Source organism: Vigna unguiculata, chromosome 1, assembly GCF_037176805.1.
Source record: "Vigna unguiculata cultivar grain cowpea cultivar isolate G323 ecotype 2 chromosome 1, ASM3717680v1, whole genome shotgun sequence".
Taxonomy (NCBI): Eukaryota; Viridiplantae; Streptophyta; class Magnoliopsida; order Fabales; family Fabaceae; genus Vigna; species Vigna unguiculata.
In genome coordinates this window covers 34,528,910-34,554,497 of record NC_140792.1, presented here as the reverse complement: position 1 = coordinate 34,554,497, position 25,588 = coordinate 34,528,910, and the positions used below count along the sequence as shown (strand labels likewise).

Here is a 25,588-nt window from a genome sequence, read left to right as displayed (position 1 = left end):
GTCATAGAGTCTCACAAATAAGTCAATCCAATAATACAATCTTAGAAAACCAGTAACATAATAGAAGACTTCTATAAACTCAATCATTCAGATAACACAAATTAATGTTGAACTACAAAGAAGTTTTAGCACTTATAATGGATAACTTCCACTCATAAGATTAATTTCATAAGGTCATTAAGACTTCAAAAAGTTCCTTTCACCAAGACTTGGGCCACTCTTTAACCCTTAGTCCATTTGTCTCTATATAAGTTTGAATGACTAGTAGAACATTGTTATAATCTATGTGTATGTTTACCTTATTAATTGATTTTGTAGGATTGACTTAGATTTAAATTCTATTTATTAACAAGAATGGAGAATATTATATTATTTTCTAAAAATAATATACCTATATATAATGATATACATATTTTGATATACACAATTTTTATTTCAATTTTACTTTTATTATACAATTATAAACTAACTTTAAAAAAAATATAATTATAACTGATTTTTTTAGAAATAGCCATTATTTTGATATAAATACCATTGTTTTGAAATATTTGATACAAAATTGTCACATATATATATTTTTATTATATTTATAATTTTTACTACTGACATTTAAATACTTTTTATTACTTTCATTATGCTTTTCTTATATATTAATTTAATCGACTTACGTATATTATTAACTTATAATATAATATAACTATTTATAAAATCCGAACATAGACACGGACACGATTATCGCTCGCATGTAATAATAATAAATTTTAGAAAAATTAAACAATAGAAATCAATATTTTTCAAATAAATTAAGAAAAATCCAAATTATTTGAAGAAAGTAACTACAGATAAAACAGGGATCGTGAATGGATAAAATCGAATTTCATTACAGATTATAGAAAAGTGACAGGCACGTGCCCCTAACACTGGAAACCTCCACCACTGTTGAAGGTGGTAGCTGACTGACACGCGGCAATTACGTGTAAGAAGATGAATGAAACTAAGCCGAGAAAGCTGCCACGCGTACTACTACAGGTGCAGGTGTGGGAAACATAGAGTAGCACCTAAATCTATTTATTGGGTGTGCGATGTTAGAGTGTGATACAGCGTGCTGAAGAAAACCTAATCTGAGAAAGAAAGAAAGAAAAGAATAGAATCAATAGTTGAAAATGCAGGGAGGAAAGAATGCAGGAGAATCCATGAAGGAAAAGGCTTCCAACATTGGTGCATCTGCTAAAGCTGGCATGGAAAAGACCAAGGCCACTGTCCAAGAGAAGGTATCAATCATTCTATCTTCTATACCATCATATTTCTCATAAAATATTCATCAAATGTCACCTTATAAATCTTCTTCTTCTATAACCAGGCAGAAAGAATGACAACACGTGATCCGTTGCAAAAGGATTTAGCAACCCAGAAGAAGGAATCTAAGGTAGACCAGGCGGAGCTGGACAAGCGGGCGGCGCGTGATCAGAACGCTGCAGCGCGTGAGCATAATGCGGCGGCGAAACAGGGGGCCCCCTACTCCACCACCGGGGAGCATGGTCATACCACGGGATTCCACCATGGGACTGGAGGTACTTACAGTTAAATAATGATGATGATTATATAATATCATCAAAAGTTATCAGCATAAAAACGGTGTAGTTGTTTTTTTGTTCATGCTCTTTTTTCTTTTCTTGTTTGTTCCCTTTTCCCTCCCTCCATTTTTATCATGGAGAGTGGATTGGGTGTTGTTGCTGGTTACTGTAAAAGTGTTTTCACTGTACTTTACCGTTGTGTATCACTTCCGTTTCAATAAATAAACAATATCCTGGTATTGTATGTATTATGTATTATGACGATTATTATATTTTGAAAATGGAAAATCAATATTACAATAATCCACGAGTCTCAAATGATGAATTAATCAAATGGTGGAGTTATGAAGTGTTTAGTAATTTCAGTGCTACATTTCTACTCAATAACAAACTTTTAATCATAAATCGTCATTTATGATCGACCACACTATAAAACTATTGCAGTTTAACATAGTGTAGTTCTAAACAAACTGAAAACAAACTCAAATAAACTTCCTAATATCTACATTGTCTTCATATTCTTTGTCTCTAACGACTCTATCTGTATGACTCATAATGACTCTTTGTCGAACGTATTAACTTGTTTAAACTACTAAATAAACAAAAGGTCCAAATACTATCAAGTTCACATAATATAATTTGTTATATAATTACTTAATAAAAATAAAATCAAATTTTAAATAAAAATAAAATAGAGTTTTTTTTGGTTTAGAAATTCATTAAAAGGATTCTAACTAGTTAAACAAAATAAAAGAATAAATCTTAGATTAAGAAAAGCATAATCCAATTTTCGAGAATAAAGAATTAAATAAGAATTTTTGAGTTTTAATAATAAAAGGGGAACCGAAGCCTAAATCATTATAAGCATAGATTCTGAAGGCACCGATTTTGAAAGAATAGTTCGGTTTCTTGATAACCAAAGAATAGTTTTATTTTTTTAATAAAGTTCACAAAAATTATAAAAATATTGGTAAAATTATTTTAATAACCGAGGCAGAAATTGTAAAAATATGTTAAAAGATAAATTTTGTTCCTAATATTCTACTAATGTTTTTTTATTAGAACTGTCAATTTGATTTATGTACGGATTAATCCAACTATTCCTAAATAAAGTCTATATTTTATTGACCTACAAATGAAGGGTTTATAAAATCCCAACAAAACCCAACTCCTAAATTTCTCTTCAATTGCGTTATGATTAAACTTAAAGTAAGTTTGATCCCATTATAATATTTTAATTAATTTTTAAATACAAAATATTAAGTTGGAATTAAAGATTGATATTCGACGACTTTAATTAAAGTTCGAATTGTCGGTCATTTGTCTGGATGTTAGATCTAAGTTTCTCTTCTGAAGACATTTACAACAATTAAGAAGTAAATTTTACGGTGAAGAATATGTATGTAAAAATCTTAAAAGAAGTTTAAACTGGAAGTAACTTTTGAATAATCTTCACATTAGGGAAACTTAAATAATTTGTCAACACATGAATGGAAGTTGTCATTAAGATAAGTTAATATAAATATATTTGTAAATTTTCTTTTCTTCATGTGTTTTTTATTATCAAAATTAACTTTAGATTGTGATTTTTTGCTTATGAAAATATAGTTTTTAAATACTACTCTTTGTTGTTTTTACCATTCATTTACACATTTGATTGATTGAATTTAATTTTTCTTTACTTAAAAACTACAAATAATACTTATGGGAAGAAGCTCTTAAAAAATTTTAAGAACATAATACAATCCCTTTGCATATACTTCTTTCCAACAAGGAAAAAGTGGAGATACATAAAAAAAAAAAAAAACATGTAAAACAAATAATAAATATAAACAATAAATCCTACCTTTAACTTTCCAAGTATAAATGGAAGATTTGTTAAATATATTATTTTAATATTTAACTTTTCAAGTATAAATGGAAGATTTGTTAAATATGTTATTTTAATATTAAATTTAAATATGTTTTTAATTTTTAAATTTTGACGTATAAATAAATATAATTTTTTAATTAAGTTATGTTCAATTATACCCGACATGTTCTCATAAGTATGAAAACGTGTGTCGTGTGAAAATGTGTGTGATATATGGAACAAAAGATTAATCTAATTAGATTAGAAAAACTATATACATCCATTTCAAAAGTATATACATCCATTTTAAAGTGGATCAAAATATATCAAAGTTTTAAAAAATTCAAAGACTACAAACATATTAATCCCTTAGTATTATTATTCTAAAATATAACTTTTTAGTTGTCAAGATTTCATAATAATTTGTACTTTAATTTAAATTTTATTTCAACTCTAATTTTTACTTTTGAAAATATATCAAATTATTTTTTAAAAATTATTTTGTAAATTATTTTATTTATACAATAAAATTATTCTATCACACCACATTAATAAAATTATTCATTTTTTCATTCTATTTTTCTTAACTATTTATATCCGTGATTTTTAAAATTATAATATATTTATTAAATATAAATAAGTTTATAAAAATATAATTACAATTTAATATAAGTATTTTATTTTGTAAGTCCAATTTTTCAGTCTTATAAGTATAATGGGCTTATGGAACTGGTCTTTTCGTGGACCTAAGATCAGTCTACTGAAGGACCCTAATACTCCTCTCCAGCTTCTAACTCCTCCACTCCGTCTCACTTTGTAATAAATAGTTTTCTTTCCCTTCTCTTGTCTCCAGCAAAGAGCTTTGGTAGGGCACAGAGATCCTTCCAACTTCGAGCTAGCTAAAAACATTCTACCTCCAAGTAAGTCGAACTTTGAAACTTCTTGGTCCTTTCTTCCCCATTTTTTCTTTTTGGGCTTTTACGTTTGTTTTGTCCTGGTGTTCCTGTTTTCAATTCACTGTTTGATTTTTAGAGTTGTGGTACTCCTTAGTTTCGTACCTGGTTGCGTTTGCTAGCATTTAAGCAGGTAAGGGAAGCTAGGGTTACGTTTTCAAGACATTTTGCCTGCTTTTCTTGTCTGTTTTCATAGATTTGATGCTCGAATGAGATTATTGTTGCATGAAACTGTACGACGTGTGGGTGTGCATGGTTGAGTGAGGTATTGTAGGTGCGAACAAGTGAGAACCTACTAATCTCGCCCAAGCGGGTGACCTTCGTCTAAGTGAGAGTAGTAGGAACTCATCCCTGGTTCCAGCACGAGTTGTCGCCTAGGCGACTAAGTGTGTTTTTTAGCGAGAAGTGGTCTTGCTAGGCTTAAGCTCACTTCTAACATGGTATTAGAGCCAAGTTAGAGCCTATCCTAGCGAATTTTCTTGGATATTCTGTTTCACCTGATATCGAGCCACTAATGGACCACCTACTAATTTCTTATCCCACGCACGAGATGAATATACGTCGATGTGAGGAGGTGTGTTGGAAGTCCCACATCAACTAAAGATAAGGCCAATTCACAATATATAAGTGGGTGCAATCCTCACTTTACAAGCCGATTTTGTGGGGTTGAGTTAGGCTTAAGCCCACTTCTAACAATAAGCGAAACGCTTACGCCTGAGCGAGAACTCGCTAGAACCCTACAACACTCACTGTCGAGTTCTTGCCTAGGTGAGAAGGGTTCGCTTGAGCGAAAGGACTCCTTTTACATGAGCAAGAACCTTTAGCTTGGACGAAGGCTCTGGCAGGAGGTGTTGTGTTGGCTGCTGATTGTTCCATAACTGCTTTCTTTACTATTCCTTGCTCGATATATGTGATCATGCTTGTTATGTATGCTTGGATGAGACTGAAATGAATGTGTTGTTATGTAATGAGCCATGATTTGGTTGGGTTGGACATTGATATTCATTTATAAAGCATGAGATTGAATGAGATCTTGTTATTTTGTGCATGAAATGGAAAACATAACTGTATGGTTGTTGGTGGTTTGGCATGAGAATTGGATGATTGATATGGCATGTGGATTTTGTTAGTAAAAGAGTTTCAAGGGAAACTCTTGGTGATGGTGGTTAGTGTATACCTTGACATGGAAGATATCTAGATAAAGAAATGTATTCTGAACTCTAATAATTATTCACGCTCACATAGAGTAGGATAATTTATGTCTTGAGAGTGGCAGGAGGTCCTAGTCTTGGGACATATTGGACCCAAGACATTAGAGGATTAACCATGTGTGGGGTTGGATGCTAACCCCTTGCATCTAGACTCTACAGAGTTTAGAAACCAGTACATGTGCATACTTCTTTTAGAATTCTATATCAAGAGCATGATCCAGATATTGAGTCTAAGAGTCCTGTAATTGTTTACTGTCACATGATTTGGGTGCCTACTGCTTGCTTATTTATAACCTGTTGTATCTTTTGCTTGCTCAATAATGTGTTAAAAATATTTTCTCTAGCTTAACCTTGCTTTTGGTGTATGTTTCTTTGCTTGTTTTTTTTTTTTGCGATGATCACCAATTAATTGGTGTGAGCAGATGTGGAAACTCCCGGAGGTTCTCAGGGTGGTGACGATGCTATGGTGTAGGGTGGTTCTCGTGCATCTGGGTTGTGGCTCACTATTGAGTCCTTTTTGAAGAACTATGTGTTTAGTTTTAAATTCCTTGCTTTATGAGCTGTCTTTTGCATGACAATTGTACTCTTATGTTTTGTTTAAGGCATTGTGGCATGCCTAAGTTTTATTTCTAGTGTATCCATGGATGACTATAATGGTGAATCCTTTTATGTACTGTTCATCTGATTGCTCTTTTATTATTATAATTATGTGATGTTTTATTAAGTAGATTTATTCTATTAAAAATGGGATGTCACATATTTCATAAGATTAAATAATATTTTTATCACTTTTATCTTTTAAGTTACTTATATATATTTTTAATAAAATATATTATATATAATAATTTTAAATAATATATTAAGATTGAGAAACCAGAATTTAAATTCAATTCAATTTTAAATGAACATCGTCTTGTACCATTTTCACCTGTTCACATTGATATTAGTATCTAATTGCCACATGTATTATTGGCTTAGCTTAAGTTTTCTTTTTTAATGTGGTGTCAGTGATCGTGGATTTAGTTTAGTGATGTCAATGATTTTAGTGTAATAGTGATTATGATGGTAGTAGTTGTAGGATGATAGTAGTAATTTTAGTTTGGTGGTGGTGGTGTGATAGTGACACCGATGAAGGATTATGAAATGGAAGGTGAAGGTGATCAAGGAGTGATGTGATAGTCACGATAGAATGGAGATTGAAGGTAATAAAGCAGAGGAGGATGAGACAAAATTGAATAAATTTAACTAAAATAATAACTTATTTGAATACAACACAAATAATCATAATTAAAATCGTCCATGTAATATGATCATTCGCTATATGTCGTTATCAATTTAAACTGAGTCAACATAAAAAAAAATTAAACTTAATTTAACAAAACAAAAAACAAATTGAGCACGAAAAAAAAAACCAAAATAAAAATAAAAACAAGGATAAAAAAAATAAGAATAAAACATTATTTAAACTTTTTTAAAAATATTAAAAGTTTAAATTTCACTTATTTTTTTTAATCTTTTTAGGCTTGGTTTAATCAGAAGGTCTAAGACTAGTCCACTTGTCTTCCCAAAATCTTGTGATTAATTGAGTGATAACGCCTTGTGACTAGACTATGCAGAATTTAGAAATCAACATAAGAGCATGCTACCTTAGAATTTTATATCAAGGCACATAGTCCAAATATTGAGTCAAGAGTCAATTGGGTTTTAATTGAGTGAAAATTTTGTAAGTTAATGTTTCTTTTCTCTATGTATGTGTTTCTTGGATTATATACTTATGTAACTATATTTACGCATAAATGCTTAAATACACTAATTTACCCTTCTTTTTCCTGTGTTTGTTTTCGTGTTGTTGTGTAGTTTAGACTCGTTGGTTATTACTCTTTTGAATATTTTTTGAAAAACTAGTCCAATGTTGAGCAATCTTTTGTCAATCTTTTGAGTCCATGGTACTTTTTTTTTCAAAGTATATTTGAAATAACAATAATGGTCAAATTATATATACTTTCTACTATTAGCTCTATTTTATTATCATGTGATGTTTTATTTATTAAAGTTAATCTATTAAATGGGATATCACAAAAAGAGATAATACAGATATCGAGATACTACTTTTACATTCATTTAAAAATAATTATTTTTAGAACAAAACAATTTCGTAGATAAATTAAATAATAATAAAGCAATTACATTTCCTTTACCATACTACAGATAATTATTCTCCAACCCCAAGGTAAGGACAAGAAAAGAACCATGATTTCCAACTAAGTGAGTCACCTAAAGCGAACACAAAAGCAGAAGCTGCATTTGATAAAGAAAACAAGCTAAATAAAACGCAACTCAACAACAAAACTAACATTCAGTACTGCTAAAGTGGCAATGCACAACAATAATAATAGCTCTGCCTAATGTACCTCACAAACACAAACTTCATACTGATTTACGCAATTCGGCAGCTCCATGAGCAAAGTGGCATCTCTCTCCAAATGTGCAAGACCCTTTGGAAAAATTCTCGCACAGCTTCGTCTTAAAATTGCTTCCATGCTCTCGAGTAGGTGCACCAGGAACACCTGGGTTAGCTTTTGATGCAGACATTTGCAGGGTCAGTAGCAAATCCTTCACCATATTACTAGCTTCCTTGATTTGCTCAAAATTTCCCTCTAGTTCAATGTTTCTAATATTAGGATCCGATTCATGCTCCCTGATCGAAAGTTTGGCTCCAGTTTGGCGGCATATCTGTTTTGAGTTCACACCACCCTTCCCAATGATTGCACCAGCAAGGGATGCTTCTACGCTGATCTTGGCAGTGGCATGGGAACCAAAACTTGTAGCAGGACCAGGAGAAGGCTCCATTCGACCACCAAAACGACCTGCTGCAGTGGGCCCCAACGCTCGATGGTCATCAAATGATGGAGCAATTTGCTTCCCAAGTTCCCATTCACCATGGGCAAAGTGGCATTTGTCACCAAATTTGCAACCTTCTGCAGTATTAAATTTGTTGCATATGCGGGTCTTTACAGCAGCTGGTGCAGACCCATTTGGCACAGGTGGCAGAGCTGCTACATTTCTTGATGCTGGAGGTGCTGCAGGTGTTAGATTCATTATATGGGCAACAGCATTATAGCCACCAGGAACGTAATGCAGGAAGTGGCAACCCTCACCAAACGGACAACCAGAAGTGCTGCAACACAATTCACAATCAGGTTACACCAAACTCATTTCCACTTCTTTAAGTATACAATGTAACGTCAAGAAATTATTGGCTTATTTAGAAGGAGTTTTAAAATAGGACAAACAAGTAATAAGCTGAAATGCTTAAAGGTCACAAACTTTCAGAATGGTTCCTCCAAATTGAAAAGGAAACAATACAGATAGAGCACTAAGCCAAACAGGAGAAAGACAAAGTCATACAGGCAGATCTCCGATCAAGACCCACTTCTTAGGATCAACCAGGTCAGAGCAACAAGTATAACAGACAGCCTAAAAAACTTAATATAAATGAGTATAGCTTCTAGTTTTACCCATCCAAAATAATAATTTAATGTCATCTATACTCAATCTGAAATATAATCACAGTAGAGACAGACACCAATAAAAAAAAAAAATCAGGAACAAGCAACCAAAGAACTTAAGCATAAATATACAACTGCAAATAATAAACGAATATATATATATATTAGATTGCCGACTGGTAACCAAACAGTATTGTCAACGGAAAGTTAGTAGAATATAGAGGAATGCCGATACTCTGCCATAAAATGTCATTGCAGCCCAGAACTGCCATACCAATTGAAGTACGAATCCACCAAAATTTTATATGTAGTTTTGAAAACATACCTGACCCAATCAATTGAAGTTCAATTAATAATATTAGCTTGTTAATAGCTTACCAATTGAAAGGTGGGTTCAAATGCAATAGAACCCATTAATGGCTGAAAATTGATGGTAAACATAATTACGAGGGAAACAGACTAAGATGAAAGGTAAACATTAAGTGGGAAATGATCAATTTATCACCAATAAAGTGATCTTGGTGCCAACTATATTGCATCCACTTGTTATCTTTTTCTACCCTGTTAAGTTACAACTTGTTTAGACAAAGAACAGTATGTACCTGTATAAAAGCTTTGAACGCCAGTTAATTCGACAAAATTGCCCAATTAAGTTTTAAAGCAACTAAACAATTAATTCTTAAACTAATTATAACAAAACACCATTAAGAATAGATTGGCAGTTCAAAAATATTTATTAGGTAGGAATAGATTAGAACCTGAAAAACTTGGTACAAGGCTTCGATTTGCTTCCTACACCAGTTGATAAGGACTCCATTTCTGTTGCAAAACATTATTACTTATTCTCAGTTAATATACCTTTTGCTTATTATTCTAGTAAATTTTATTCCAATGTTATTAGTATTAACCAACAACATTATAATATAACTACTTTTGAGTGAAAACATTTTAGATTTTTTCGTACTTTCTGAGTTCATTAGACAGGGAAATCAGAGGTTAAGTTTTCCACTGTCTAAATTACTGAAAAATAGACCAATCTGAATTAATTCTACCACAGCAAACGCTATAAGCGCTAGAGAGAATTTTTACCCTTAAAGGACACCCCACAAAGCACAAAGCAAAGAAAACAAAGGCAAACAACTTTTGAAGCCCAATAAACCAAAGCGAAGAAAAATACCAAAACCAAGGAAACCAAAAAGGCCAAAACCAAACCTTGCTTGGATTTCTTAAATCCACCATTGGAGTTGAAACTGAGTTCGAGCCTTCCCCTCTTGCGAGTATCCATTGAACGAGATCTGGCAGAAATGGCGAGTTATAGGTATATAAGATTGCAGAGAAAACCTAAGCTTACAGACGATTAGGGAAATACAAACACGGAGAAGAATCGATAGAAACTGATTGAGGAAAAACCCTAACCCTAGGAGGAGTGGTGATCTGAAAGAGGGGTTTTGCAACAATGAGGCTAGAGAAAGAAAAGATTTTGATATGGCTATAAACGAATAAAATGATAAAGATTGGGAAAATATAATTTTTCTTTTATCTCGTGTGATGATATATATAAATATATTAATTTGATGATGTCATCAATTAGGTTTAAATCTGGGTTGGATTTGTTCTGACATTTTATTTACTTGCTTCCACACCCATAATCGACTATTGACGCTGTCACGGAAATTATATTTTATTTAGTTTTATATATTTATATAATTATACATGCGTTTAAGATATTATAACATATATTTAAGATATTTATTGACATGTCTTATATATTAATTTATATAACAATTTCTTAATATATTCGTGAAATATAAATAATAAACAATGTCATATTATGATAATTAAGCTTTTTAACAAATTACAAAACGTAACTAAGTATAAATAGATATATAACTACATATTTTTAGTGCAAAGATTAAAATTTTATATTCAAATTTCTTTTATTTTAATTTCAAAAAAATTATATTTACATATGTTCAAAATTTATAAATAATATTTAAAAAAAATCATGTACCACAAACACTCAATTATTTAAAATTAATAAACCTTATTAAATAAAATTGTAAATATTTTCAAGATATTATAAAATATCTACATATGTTCTTATTCCAAATTGGTCGAATGACATCGATAGGATTAATCATTGCATCCGAAATATTATCCATTATAAAGCGTGAAACGTTGTCATAACTTTGTTATTCAAAAACATCTCTAGAGAATAAGGGTTTGAGTTCAACCACTAAAACAAGTCATGACTTGAATTTTGTCAACTGTTCAAAGATCCTTGCTCTATATCTCAGTAAGAACAACAAATAATATCTTATGATATAATAACTTATTATTAGATTCTATTGTATCTCCAAAATATTATGATATAATAATAGAATATCTAATATCTCCAAAATATTATGATATAATAATTTATTATCTAATATCTTCAAAATATAATACTTAATTTTTTTCAAGTTACAATATGGTTAATATGTTTGTTTACTCATGACCTAAGAAGTCTATAAATACAACATCCCACCATAGGGGTGTATAGACTCATTTGTAGATACTAGACTATATACTCAATTCTTTCATTCAATGTTACTCATACAAATTTCCTCTATTTTTTTTTTCCAAAGTTCACAAAAGACAACAAGTTGGCTTTTGAGAGTTTACATCAATCTCAAAGATATCTTAGCCGTATTTGTTAAGAACATTTATATATCGTATTTTAATAGTATATAAATTTGATGTAAAAAATAAGATTTTGCTTTTAAATAATCTTCATTTCTTTCAAAAGTGGAGAGGTCTTTTTCATATGAATGTTTAATCTCTCACTAGAAGAGTGTTGTAATGCAAAAACTTATTATCATGTTCTATTATATCTCTAATATATTATGATATAAAATTTGATTATCTAATATTTCCATGATATTATGATATAATATTTGTTATTTAAAAATTTTAAGATATAATACTTGATCATGTTCAAGTAACATAATCTATTTAATATATTTGGCTACTCATGGTCTAAGAAGTTTATAAATATAATATCTTATGATCGGAGTAGAGACTCAATTGTTGATACTCAACTATATACCAAATTATCTCATTCAATTTACTTATAGAGAATCTTTAAACTATTACTCACTTAAATATCATATAGTTTTTTGCATGTAGATCTCCCATCTAATTTTCTTCAAAATTTAGAGCTATCTTCATAGAAGGTAACAACTTGACTTTTGAGAGTCTACCTCCACGTGGGATATCTTAGCCAAATTTGGTAAAAACATTTATATGTCATATTTTAACATTATATTTATTTATTTGATGTAAACTTAAGATTTTTTTTTGATAGGAGACTAGATTAATTGAATTAAATGTCTCTTTCAAAGCTTTACACATAACATTTAAGTAAATATTATTCTTTGTGGTTTTTACCTTCTATTTACACATTTGATTTATTGAATTTGAAACACTATTTAGCAAGTCATTAATATAAATACATATTCCATGACTTTGCTAAAAAAAATTAAGTCATTTACAATTACTAAAAATGTCCATCAAATAATGTTCATAAATATGACCATACAAATTAATAATATATCTCCTAAATAATAATAAAATAAAAAGTCATATAATATCTGAATATCCGGTGATGGATCTTCAACCAATATGTTGGTGGTGTCAAAATTTTGATTAAATTATTCTTTTTGTCGTTTTTTTTCATTCAAAAATATTAAGTTGGTCCTCTAGTTTTTTCTAGTTTAAATTTAGTCCTGATTTTTTAAAAATTAATGCAATTTAGTCTTCTTTTGTTAAATTTCTTGAAATGGAACATTGATTTTGCATCAAAATTGACACTAGGATTATGTCAATTACACCAACAAAACAAATCATTCTTATTCACAACTCCAATTAAGATGAAAAAACTTTTATCCGATTCAAGAAATTTAACAAAAAATGACTAAACAACATTATTTTTTTAAAAATCGAGACCAAATTGAGACTTTAAAAAATTCGATAACCAATTTGATATTAATTATATAAAAAATATTAAACTTTTAAAAAATATATTTAAATTTTATATTAATTATATAAATTTTAAAAAATTTGGGAGGACTACTCGTCCTTGGTAATTATAAAGATCTGTCCTGTCAATATCCTTTGAAGTTAGAGCATGAAGATATTGAATACCTAACTTGCGTAAAAGAAACTCAATTATGATTATCTCAAGGTGTTTGTAAAAATGTATGGTAGTTGTAACTTGGCAGGAACACATATGAGGTAAAAAGATAAAATTATAGTGAAATGAAACAATGTGCAGGTATCATGAACCACTCTAGTATACATATTTTTTAGGAAATTCTAGTGAAAAATGCTAAAGGGACTAAACCCTTAGGAATTCCAAAAGGCACTGCTAAAGCTAGAAGATGATTGTCTTGTCTTGCTACAAATAAAAATCAGTGCAGGAAGGAAAGCAATGAGCAGGCTCAGGCTGATGAGAACAACATAAGCGTGCATATTTTATGAAAGATATATCGTTTACCATTAGAAGTGAAAATGGTTTTGAAGTGGTTACAATTACTGTGTGTATAAAGATAAAAAAGACGATACACTTCTCTTCAACTTCCCCCGACAAATCACACACAGAGAAAACTGTGCATAATGGAAGTTTTACAGAATCACACACCAGATAACTTGTCAAAGTTCATTTGTTTAATTATCATTCACACAGGTGCAAATGAAATGTGTTTTGTGACAACAGAACAAGTTGGACAATTTCTATATTAATAAAATAACAGTTTCAGTTAACCAATAGTTAACTGAACTTAATCTCTAGGGTTCAGTTTTTAAATTGAACTGTATAATAGTTCAGTGATTTTGTTATAGGCTAGGAAGCTCCGACACAACTTTGGAGAGAGGGAAGGCAATAGGATGGGACGAGTACGGATTTCGCTATCTCATATTAATTTTTGTAGAAAAAATTTATCATCATCCTCATACCCAAACTCAACGGGTATCAAACTTTTGTCTCATCTCATCTCTACCGGGTAACAGGTATAATCTCGTACTCATACCCGTTTTACTACTTCAATATTATTTTTTATAAAATAATAAAAATTACGGTAAAGGAAACATAATATTATCAAATATTTAATATTAGGAAGATGTTTGTTTCTTCGATATCAAATACTTTGAAATAAATTATAATTATTTACATTTTAGATTAGAATACCATATAAAATTTTATGAGAACCAAAACATTTATTAAATTTGCAAACATTAATGAAACATAGTTGATAAATTTTAAAAATACTTTTAAAAAAATATAAAAGAAAAATAAATATTCAAATTATAATATATTTTAAATGTTTTTTTACTTCAAATTTTTAAATTCTAATGAATCTCTTTTTTATACACTAATAAAAGTTATAATACATTACTTGATCAAAATGATGCAAAGAACAAATAATAAATATAATAAAATTTTGACTTAGATCTTGTATTTTTTGAACTCCAATATATATTTAATGGTGATAAAAAATATTCACGGAAATTATATTAAATTTTTATATTGTAGTAAATAAAAGTTATTTATACAATTATAGTGAAAAAAGAATACAATATGATTGATAATGAGTTAGAAAATATAAAATAATTAGATAAAATGTATCGAAATAATATTTTATATGATGAAAATAAACAAAAAATAAAAATATTAAAAAATTAACAAATGTGTATCTTAGAAACAATTTTGGAAACTATTGAAAGAAATCTTACAAAGAAAAATAAATGTATAGTTAAGGGTATGATAAGATGAAAAATACCTTAGAGATCTAAGAAAACTTTTCAAATATCAACTATATACTCAATGGTTGAGAAATAACGAAAATTATTTTATCGAATGAAACAAAAATTATTAATAATAAGTAAATATTTTTTTTTTCATATTACCTATTAAATGAAAGGGTTTATGTTATTAAACACTTAAATTGAGAGTATTAAATATTTTCATGTAAAAGAAAAATATACAATAAATAAAAATATTAAAAAATAATACAAATATTCAAATGTGAGACATAAACTTTTTTTAATTGACATACATTATTTCAACATAATTACATAAAGGTAATGATAAGATGAAAAATATATTGAAGATACGAGTGAGTTTCATGACAAACCAAATAATTAGAAAAAAATAAGAATACAAAATAGAAAGTATATATATATATATATATATATATATATATATATATATATATATATATATATATATGGTTACTTAATTAATTGTGAATATTTTAATAATTTAAACGAGACGGAGATATATGGTGGGGACGAGTATTATGGTGGGATATGTACATCCTCATACCCATCTTCATACCCAATTAAAAAAATACCCAATTGAAAAAGTCGGAGATTTTCCATACTCATACTTATACCCGGTCAATGCGGGAATTTCCCGTCAAAATGGGAACGAATTTATTTGCCATCTCTAATTGGAGATGTGCTTCCCCGTTTCGGAGGCACACCGGACACAGACACATGCCGGCGTACGACGCCAGACACTATTATTTGGGCCAGACACGGTCTGTTCTCTGGACGCGCGAAAAAGACACGTTTGCGTTGCTGCAAAAAGGTGGAATGCGGACGCCATTGCAAAGTTGCCATCGTTTACCATCGCAGCCAAAATAGAGATTCGACATAGAAGAGAAGATAGTAAAGGGAAAGTTAGGTGAAAGAAAAAAAAATCTGAAAAAATAATCATATTCTTATTAATTTAATAATTTAGTTATTTTATATAATAAACTTGTTTTAATTTCACGATCCTAAAATAAATATTTTCAGTTATCACATTCTCACTTTCTCTGTATTTTCTTCCTTCTTAATATAATATTTTATTTAAAGAAATTTTAATTTATTTTATTAGTATATAATATATTATATACTAATAAAATAAATTTTATTTTTTATATTTAAATAATTTAATTTCTATTACATTAATTTATATGATTATATAATTAATATATTTTACTAGATACATGTACCGTATTTCAAATAAATATAAATGAATTATAAGTTTTATATATTGAATTTAATTTTATAAATATATTATGTATAAAAATTATTTAAATTATACACTTTTGTTTTATCTTTTAAATTATAAATATTAAGTAAATTTTGTATTTTCAATTTATTTTATTATAGGAAATTAAGATGAGTAGACCTAATCAAGCTATTGAACAAGAAGATGAAACAAACCTCTTTGGAGATATTTTACAAAGATAAAAAAACTCTCGATGGTGGAAACTATATGGTCAACTGTAGTTTGTGTGATTTTGAATTTAATGAATCTTACACTCGAGTGAGAGCTCATCTATTAAAAATTAAGGGAAAAGGGGTTAGAGTTTGTCCAAGGTGAATCTGTCAAAACTTGTTGAGCTTAAAAGATTGGATAATGAAGCAACTTTGAAACTAGAAAATTCAAAGAAGAAAAAGGTCTCTCTACCATCTGTATCTGAGGAAAGAAAGCAGACAAGCAGTGGTGGTGTTCACAAAAAACTCAAAGGTCCTCTAGAAGCTTCTTTCAACCTTCAAGCTAGAGATGCTCTTGATTGTGAAATTGCAAGGATGTTTTATTCTTCAGGATTAGCATTTTATCTCGCAATAAGTCCTTATTATAGGAGTGTCTTTTCTTACGTTGCCAATAGTGGATATGTATCACCATCAGATAATAAATTGAGAGGTCCACTACTTGAAAAAGAAAGAACTCATGTAGAAAATCTTCTGCAACCTATAAAAGATTCATGGAAGCAAAAAGGTGTGACAATTGTTAGAGATGGGTGGAGCGACCCTCAAAGAAGACCTCTTATCAATTTTATGGCTATCAATGAGAGTAGACCAATGATTTTGAAAGCAATAGATGGATCTAGTGAGACAAAAGACAAGGATTTTATTGCCAAACACATGAGAGATGTAATTATGGAAATTGAACAAAAAAATGTGGTACAAATTATCACAGACAATGCAGCACTATGTAAGGCAGCAGGTATGATCATAGAATCAAAATTTTCTTCAATCTATTGGACTCCTTGTGTAGTTCACATCTTGAATCTTGCATTGAAAAATATTTATGCGGCAAAAAATACAAAAAGAAATAGTGATCTTTATGAAGAATTTTATTGAATTTCACAAATTGTCGATGATGTTACATTTATTAAAAACTTTATTATGGGGCACTCTATGAGATTATCAATGTTTAATAACTTCAATTCATTGAAGTTTATTTCTATTGCTCCAACCAAATTTGCTTCAACCATTATCATGCTTAAAAGATTTAGAAGTTTGAAAAGAAGACTCCAAGAGATGGTAATTAACAATGAATGGTCTGATTACAAAGAGGATAATGTTGATAATGCACGGACAGTCAAAGAAACTTTATTGAATGATAATTGGTGGATGAAGGTTGACTATATACTTGCTTTTATCGCCCTTATTTATAATGTTCTTAGAAAAACATATACGAATATGGCTACTCTTCATTTAGTGTATGAGATGTGAAATTCAATGATTAAAGATGTGAGAAAGATCATATACGAAGCACAAGTTGAACATTCAACTTTTTTTGAGACAGTAAACTCGGTATTAATTTATCGTTGGACTAAGAGTAGCACATCTCTTCTTGTCTTGCTCATTCTTTAAATCCAAGGTAATATATTATTAAATTATTTTATTATTATATACTTTTTTGTATATATCTTATCTATAATATATAATATTATGTTAATTTATGCTTATGTTCTTTAATATATTATAGTGATGAATGGTTAAGTGAAGATTCACAAAGACTTGCCTCACATGAAAATGCAGAACTTACTCTTGAAAGAAAAAATATATTTTATGAAATACTTTGATGATGTGGATATAAGGAGACAAGCAAATTTAGAGTTTGCAAACTTTTCAATAAAAGAGAAGATTTTGCAGATGTCGACGCTATAAGGGATATAACTAAAATGGATACAAAATCATGGTGGATTGTTCATGGATCTCAGGCACCAACACTTCAAAAGATAGCTCTTAAGCTATTCAAACAACCTTCTTTTTCTTGTTGTTGTGAAAGAAATTGGAGTACCTACTCTTTTATACATTCTTTGAAAAGAAATAAGATGACTCCTAAAAGGGCGAAAGATTTAGTATTTGTCTATAGTAATCTTCGTCTTCTCTCAAGAAATTCCTCAAAGTACAAAGAAGAGGAAACTAAATTGTGAAATATTGGAGGAGATGACTTTTCATTAGAAGACAGCAGAATTCTTCAAATTGCTAGCCTATCTCTTGATAAATCAGAATTAGAAAAAACATTTTTCAATAAAGATGAATAAATATAAGAGCTAAACATTATGATTTACATACGTTTTATTGTTTTTCTTTTATTAAACTTTGTTTTTTTTATAATTGTTTATCTTGATTTTTGTTAGATCATGAATTATAATTGGTTGTTTTTTATATAAATATTAATTTTCAATTTTTTAGACTATAATTGTTTTAATTCTTATATATATCGCTGTGTCCATGTTTGTGTCGTGTCTGGGCTGTTCATAGGTTATAGGTAGTTCAATTATTTTAGTTTAATTGAATAAAATTAATTTGTAATTTAGTATCTAATTAACTTTGTCAAGTCCTAGTGGTGGTTGTAAGTTTAATTTGATAGTTTCGGTGATTTTAATTTGGTGATAGTGACCACGACAAGTAACAGTGATCAAGTGGAGAATGAGACTAAGTTAAATAAATTTAACTAAAATATAATAAAACACAAACAATCATTAACTAATGATTGGTGTTTGTTTATATGCTCTATCATATTCAATTTAAATGGAATCAACATAAAGAACAATATTAATCATAATTTAACAAAACAAAAAATAAATTGAATACAAAAAGAAATGAGAACAAACTAAACCAAAAAGACATCTAAAACAAAACAAAGATCAAAACTATATTTAAACATTTTTTTTAAATATTAAAAGAGAGGATACTACTTTTTTTTCATGCTCATTTTAACATAATTTTACGAATATAAATTTTAAATTTTTACATAGAATAAAACTAATTTCACAGTTTAAAGAGATGGAGATAGAACTTTCGAATTCATCGAAAAAAAAGAAATTAGAAGAAAATAATATCGTAGATAAATTAATCAATAATAAAGCAATTACATTTACTTTACCATACTACATAAAAAAGAACCATGATTTCCAACTAAGTGGGTCACCTAAAGCGAACACGAAAGCAGAAGCTGCAATTGATAAAGAAAACAAGCTAAATAAAACGCAACTCAACAACAAAACTAACATTCAGTACTGCTAAAGTGGCAATGCACAACAATAATAATAGCTCTGCCTAATGTACCTCACAAACACAAACTTCATACTGATTTACGCAATTCGGCAGCTCCATGAGCAAAGTGGCATCTCTCTCCAAATGTGCAAGACCCTTTGGAAAAATTCTCGCACAGCTTCGTCTTAAAATTGCTTCCATGCTCTCGAGTAGGTGCACCAGGAACACCTGGGTTAGCTTTTGATGCAGACATTTGCAGGGTCAGTAGCAAATCCTTCACCATATTACTAGCTTCCTTGATTTGCTCAAAATTTCCCTCTAGTTCAATGTTTCTAATATTAGGATCCGATTCATGCTCCCTGATCGAAAGTTTGGCTCCAGTTTGGCGGCATATCTGTTTTGAGTTCACACCACCCTTCCCAATGATTGCACCAGCAAGGGATGCTTCTACGCTGATCTTGGCAGTGGCATGGGAACCAAAACTTGTAGCAGGACCAGGAGAAGGCTCCATTCGACCACCAAAACGACCTGCTGCAGTGGGCCCCAACGCTCGATGGTCATCAAATGATGGAGCAATTTGCTTCCCAAGTTCCCATTCACCATGGGCAAAGTGGCATTTGTCACCAAATTTGCAACCTTCTGCAGTATTAAATTTGTTGCATATGCGGGTCTTTACAGCAGCTGGTGCAGACCCATTTGGCACAGGTGGCAGAGCTGCTACATTTCTTGATGCTGGAGGTGCTGCAGGTGTTAGATTCATTATATGGGCAACAGCATTATAGCCACCAGGAACGTAATGCAGGAAGTGGCAACCCTCACCAAACGGACAACCAGAAGTGCTGCAACACAATTCACAATCAGGTTACACCAAACTCATTTCCACTTCTTTAAGTATACAATGTAACGTCAAGAAATTATTGGCTTATTTAGAAGGAGTTTTAAAATAGGACAAACAAGTAATAAGCTGAAATGCTTAAAGGTCACAAACTTTCAGAATGGTTCCTCCAAATTGAAAAGGAAACAATACAGATAGAGCACTAAGCCAAACAGGAGAAAGACAAAGTCATACAGGCAGATCTCCGATCAAGACCCACTTCTTAGGATCAACCAGGTCAGAGCAACAAGTATAACAGACAGCCTAAAAAACTTAATATAAATGAGTATAGCTTCTAGTTTTACCCATCCAAAATAATAATTTAATGTCATCTCTACTCAATCTGAAATATAATCACAGTAGAGACAGACACCAATAAAAAAAAAATCAGGAACAAGCAACCAAAGAACTTAAGCATAAATATACAACTGCAAATAAATGAATATATATATTTTAGATTGCCAACTGGTAACCAAACAGCATTGTCAACGGAAAGTTTGTGGAATATAGAGGAATCTCCTTGTCTCAGCACAAGAGGCCCAATCACTGTCACTATAGGCTTTCAATTGAAGGTCACAATCAGATGGGAAAAATAATCCTAGGCCTAGTGCAGTTTTCTTATGTAGCGTGGGATCCTTAGGACAGCATTGTGATGGACGATTGTCAGCTTAGAAAGGAATTGTGCGAGATGGTGCACAACATAGGTTATATATGGTCGTGTGTTTGAGATACATGAGTCTTCCTATGAAACGTCTATAGCTTATAAAATCATCAAGCTCCTAAGTCTATTGAAATCTTCTTGGTATCATCAATCGGTATAGATGTTTTTTGCAACCCGAAAAAACCTTGGTCACTTGGTAATTCCAATGCATATTATCGGGGGCTCATCAGCATACCTTTTTGTCCACGCCACTTCAAAACCAAGAAAAATCCATAATTCCCCCAAGTCTTTAATGCGGAAGGAATCATGATGGGCTTGTACTATTTCTTGATCAATATTTCTTGCCAAAATCATATCATCCACGTATACTAAAACTGTTGTGAAAGAGTTATTAGATGACTAACAAATACAGAATAATAATGCATATACTGAGTATAGCCAGTAGAGAGGAGATATAAGGAGAGTTTAGCGAACAATTCCTTGATGGCTTGTTTAAGACCATATAATACCTTCGTTGTTTACTCAGTCCTGGCAAGACTTTATTCAATCCAGGAGGGGAAATCATGTGAACTTTTGCAGTGTTCATTTCAGTTGAAACATTGGTTTCAGGTGTAGTGGTTTCAGGTGTTCGACGGGAGTTCGTTTCTTCTGAAACGGATGTAGGATAGGTTGAGCTTGAGGACAGTTGTGTTTGGAACAATTTTGGGGTCAAGAGGTTGACTAACATCAGTAGGAATATGAACTTGAGGATCATGGGTTAAGGAGACTAGATATTCACCATTAGGGAAAGTACATATGTCAGCCTCACTACCTTCGGTCTCTATTTCGCAATATGGAAACACCCTTTCAAATGAAAAGATGTCTGGAAACAAAGAGCTCTGTAGTGTGAATATTCAATAAGATGTACCCTTTTGTGTCAATTTCATATCCTAAGAAAACACATTTACAAGCCTAAGGATCAAACTTGGTTCAATGAACAGGTGAGGTACTGGCAAAACAAAAAGACTTGAAAACCTTTAGTCGAGAAAATTTTGGTTCAACTTTATGCAAAACCTTATGTGGAGAAGAAATTTTCAAAACGGGTGTAGGCACATGTTGATGATAAAAGCAGCATGTGACATAGCAAAAGACCAGTATATTCTTGGTAAATTAGATTGTATCACCAACGCTCTTGCTACATTCAAAAGGTACCAATGTTTTCTCTCAACAATGTTATTTTGTTCAAGTGTGTTAACATGAGGTTTGATGCATTATCCCTTCATTAGCATAAAAATCAGTCATGAAAAAATCTATTCCATTGTCACTCCTTATGGTTTTTATCATTGAGTTAAATTGAGTTTGTATAAAGGTGACAAAATTCTGAAATATTTTTGCAGATTCAAACTATTGTTTTAAAGAAAAAAATCCAAGTATAACGTGAGTGATCATCAATGATTATGAGAAAATATTTATGTTCATGAATAGATGGAATAGAATAAGGTCCCAATAAATTAGTGTGTATAAGATCAAAATATTTAGTGGAGATTGAACTGCTAATGGGAAAGAGGAGCCTCTTTTGTGTAGATAAATGACAAACACCACAAATGTAGGATTCATTACTTTTGACGTTTGTAGGAAACATGACCAGGACGAAAATGCCAAAGGGTATCAGTACTTAGAGTGGCTAAACTTCCGACTGTGATATGCTGGTAGGAGGTTCGACATGTGAGAAGGTTTGACAAGAAGGCACCCTGAGTATGTAAAGGGTATCAACCAATCATCTTCAAGGAGTTTTTGTCCTGGATTTTACAATGAATGGAATCAAAAATGAGAAGACATGAGAGACTTCTAACCATTTCTGAAACAGATTAAAAAATTAAAACAAGGAATGTAAAGCACATTATGCAGAACGTGATTTCGGGTTAGAAAAACAATCCCTAACTATTTGGCAGCAACTTTATTTCCATTTGGTAAGGTGACACGTATGGGCTTAATCTAATGAAATGATGCAAAATGGAAAAGACAAGAAAAATGATCAACCTCAACACTGTCTAGTATCCATGTACTGAAAGAGGGAAAGGTTTAACTAGTGTGTGTTGCTGAATCTGATGGGATGGAAGTTACATACACTTGGTTGGAAAGATGACTGTTGGTGAAGATTTGTGACTATTGTAGAAGAGTTATCAAGCCTTGGTTTCGTGAAACCAAACTGTTGTTGCCCCTGATTTTCCTTCAAAGAATCAGATTCATGTTGCTTGCCATCGATTTCATCTTTACAAAAATCTGCATTCATGTAAGAATGCTTGAGGTTTTGCTTAGTGAACTTGAAGTGCAGCGAGAAGTCATGTTGTAGCAAGAAGCCACAGTGTGACCCATCTTACCGCGGTGGCTGCAAACCTTATTACCATTGTCACGTCCAGGGTCTCCCACCATGACAAAAAAAAATTGCACCCTCTTCCTCTTCCTGTACCTACAGCAGCTATAACTTTGGAAATGTTCCGCAATTTACCCAAAAAATTATATCTCTTACTGAACAACCAAGGAGAAAACATGACTTAAAGGAGGTAGGGAATCCATCAACATGATTTGGGACTCCAAAACGTAATACATGTCATTCAATCTTCAAAAACTTTTTATCACTTGTTCTTGGGTTTTATATTTTTCAGCGTTCAACGAGGCTTTGCATGAACACCAGGTGCAAACCGAGATCGGACGAAACACCTCCAGTTTTTAATTCAGTGAAATAGATGGTGACACTCTCGCGAGAACCACTCTTCAAGGTCAGACCAGATGCTTGAAGCGGTATCTCTCCATATGACACTCTGGGCTATGGAAAGACATAGGGAAAGGAGAAGCCATGACAAGACCATCATGTTTGCTCTCTCCCACGCCAGTATATGCGCATGGTGCATGCTGGAGCAGAGATAGTGCCATCAACAAAACCCAACTTATACTTGGAGACCAAGCTCATCCGAAAGGAACGTGACCATTGGTGGTAGTTTGGTCCGTCGAGAATGGAAGAAAAGAGAACCAAAGATGGGTTAGCATATGAGTGGAATTAATATTGTGACGAGTGTTCCTGAGATGGGTCAATCTCCACAGCGAATGTAGCAAACCAGAGTTCTGATACCATAATAGGAAAAGAAAAGGATAGATGTTGTGTTCCTGAAATGCACATAGTGCTATATTTTTCTTATTGCTATGAAGGAAAACCAATAGAGGAAATAAATAGGTACAATGCAAACACTAACAGAGAAAGGGCACCTTGGTTAACATCATACCGTTTTGCGGCTATGCAAAGTAGAAAAGAAAAATAGAACAGCAAATCAGAATTCGGGTGCTTAAGTTCTCTTAAGGTGATGCGTCTTTGGGTCCTTTAGGTGAACTGCGTTCGCTTTATTTGATAAAGTACAAAACCACCAAAATTTTAAACATAGTTTTGACACCATACCTAACCCAACCAATTGAAGTTCAATTGTTAATAGCTTACCAATTGAAAGGTGGGTTCAAAAGCAATAGAACACATTAAAGGCTAAAAAATTGAAGTTAAACATAATTATAAGGGAAACAGATTAATTAAGCTGAAAGGTAAACATTAAGTGGGAAATGATCAATCTATCACCAATAAAGTGATCTTGAAACCAACGATATTGCATCCACTTGTTATCGTTTTTTACCCTGCTATTTCTGTTTCAACTTGTTTAGACAAAGAACGGTATGTACCTGTATAAAAGCTTTGAATGCCCAGTTAATTCGCAAAATTACCCAATTAAGTTTTAAAGCAACAAAACAATTAATTCTTACACTAATTATAATAAAACACCATTAAGAATGGATTGGCAGTTCCAAAATACTTATTAGATAGGAATAGATTAGAACCTGAAAAACTTGGTACAAGGCTTCGATTTGCTTCCTACACCAGTTGATAAGGACTCCATTTCTGTTGCAAAACATTATTACTTATTCTCAGTTATTCCCTTCGCTTATTTATTCTAGTAAATTTTATTCCAAAGCTATTAGTATTAACCAACAACATTATAATATAATTACTTTTGAGCGACAACATTTTAGAATTTTTCGTACGTTCTGAGTTCATTAGACAGGGAAATCATAGGTTAGGTTTTCCACAGCCCAAACTACTGAAAAACAGACAAATCTGAAAACAATTATAACACAGCAAAAGCTATGCTCATAAGCGCGAGAGAAAATTTTCTCCCCTCAAAGTGCACCCCACAAAACACAAACGAAGAAAACAAAGGCAAACAACTTTTGAAGCCCAACAAACCAAAGCAAAGAAAAATACCAAAACCAAGGAAACCAAAAATGCTCAAAATCAAACCTTGCTTGGATTTCTTAAATCCACCATTGGAGTTAAAACCGAGTTCCAGCCTTCCCCTCTTGCGAGTATCCATGGAACGAGATCCGGGAGAAATGGCCGAGTTCTAGTTATATAAGATAGCAGAAAAAACCTAAGCTTACAAACCTATGGTTACCAACCTAAGCTTACAATCGGTGAGAGGAAATGAAGAGACGAAGAAGAATGGATAGAAACTGAATGAGGAAAAACCCTAACCCTAGGAGTGGTGATCCTGAAAGAGGGGTTTTGCAACAACGAGCGTAGAGAAAGGAAAGAGTTTGATGAGGCTATA

At 31.4% G+C, this 25,588-nt stretch overlaps 3 protein-coding genes and 1 long non-coding RNA gene across 6 annotated transcripts; 2 read left to right on the top strand and 2 right to left on the bottom strand.

Annotated features, from left to right (window-relative positions):
- The first annotated feature begins 1,071 nt into the window (after nt 1–1,071).
- On the top strand, nt 1,072–1,825 carry LOC114180137 (18 kDa seed maturation protein-like). Its single transcript, XM_028066506.2, has 2 exons — nt 1,072–1,271; nt 1,361–1,825. Exons 1-2 carry the CDS (start codon nt 1,164–1,166, stop codon nt 1,583–1,585), a joined length of 333 nt encoding a protein of 110 aa, XP_027922307.2. The 5' UTR covers nt 1,072–1,163; the 3' UTR covers nt 1,586–1,825.
- A 2,282-nt stretch (nt 1,826–4,107) lies between these two features.
- Nucleotides 4,108–6,268, top strand: LOC114164225 (uncharacterized). Its single transcript, XR_003599510.2, has 2 exons — nt 4,108–4,346; nt 6,013–6,268. It is a non-coding gene; the product is annotated as an uncharacterized LOC114164225 (long non-coding RNA).
- A 1,486-nt stretch (nt 6,269–7,754) lies between these two features.
- LOC114194329 (zinc finger CCCH domain-containing protein 36-like) lies at nt 7,755–10,571 on the bottom strand. Its single transcript, XM_028084484.2, has 4 exons — nt 10,516–10,571; nt 10,312–10,394; nt 9,858–9,918; nt 7,755–8,768 (listed from the first exon to the last, which is right to left on the bottom strand). Exons 2-4 carry the CDS (start codon nt 10,382–10,384, stop codon nt 8,018–8,020), a joined length of 885 nt encoding a protein of 294 aa, XP_027940285.1. The 5' UTR covers nt 10,385–10,394; nt 10,516–10,571; the 3' UTR covers nt 7,755–8,017.
- An 8,683-nt stretch (nt 10,572–19,254) lies between these two features.
- Nucleotides 19,255–25,588, bottom strand: LOC114184845 (zinc finger CCCH domain-containing protein 36-like). Of its 3 annotated transcripts, XM_028072188.2 has the most exons (4): nt 25,279–25,588; nt 23,068–24,104; nt 21,470–22,738; nt 19,255–20,264 (listed from the first exon to the last, which is right to left on the bottom strand). In XM_028072188.2, the coding sequence occupies exons 3-4, from the start codon at nt 21,712–21,714 to the stop codon at nt 19,514–19,516; spliced, it is 996 nt and encodes a 331-aa protein (XP_027927989.1). In that variant the 5' UTR covers nt 21,715–22,738; nt 23,068–24,104; nt 25,279–25,588; the 3' UTR covers nt 19,255–19,513. The 3 variants fall into 3 exon arrangements, with proteins under 3 accessions (XP_027927989.1, XP_027927998.1, XP_027928007.1); XM_028072197.2 differs by lacking the exons at nt 21,470–22,738; nt 23,068–24,104 and adding an exon at nt 24,819–24,879 and having other exon boundaries at nt 25,279–25,583; XM_028072206.2 differs by lacking the exons at nt 21,470–22,738; nt 23,068–24,104; nt 25,279–25,588 and adding an exon at nt 21,196–21,415.

What these genes read in the sequence shown, in the direction of transcription:
- LOC114180137 (XM_028066506.2), top strand. Translation starts at nt 1,164, where the DNA reads ATGCAGGGAGGAAAGAATGCAGGAGAATCCATGAAGGAAAAGGCTTCC. An exon ending in AGGCCACTGTCCAAGAGAAG is followed by an intron (nt 1,272 to 1,360) that starts GTATCAATCATT and finishes TTCTATAACCAG; the next exon opens with GCAGAAAGAATGACAACACG.
- LOC114194329 (XM_028084484.2), bottom strand. Translation starts at nt 10,384, where the DNA reads ATGGATACTCGCAAGAGGGGAAGGCTCGAACTCAGTTTCAACTCCAAT. An exon ending in ATTTAAGAAATCCAAGCAAG is followed by an intron (nt 9,919 to 10,311) that starts GTTTGGTTTTGG and finishes GTTTTGCAACAG; the next exon opens with AAATGGAGTCCTTATCAACT. An exon ending in CCTTGTACCAAGTTTTTCAG is followed by an intron (nt 8,769 to 9,857) that starts GTTCTAATCTAT and finishes ATTGTGTTGCAG; the next exon opens with CACTTCTGGTTGTCCGTTTG.
- LOC114184845 (XM_028072188.2), bottom strand. Translation starts at nt 21,714, where the DNA reads ATGATCCTCAAGTTCATATTCCTACTGATGTTAGTCAACCTCTTGACC. An exon ending in GGACTGAGTAAACAACGAAG is followed by an intron (nt 20,265 to 21,469) that starts GTATTATATGGT and finishes ATTGTGTTGCAG; the next exon opens with CACTTCTGGTTGTCCGTTTG.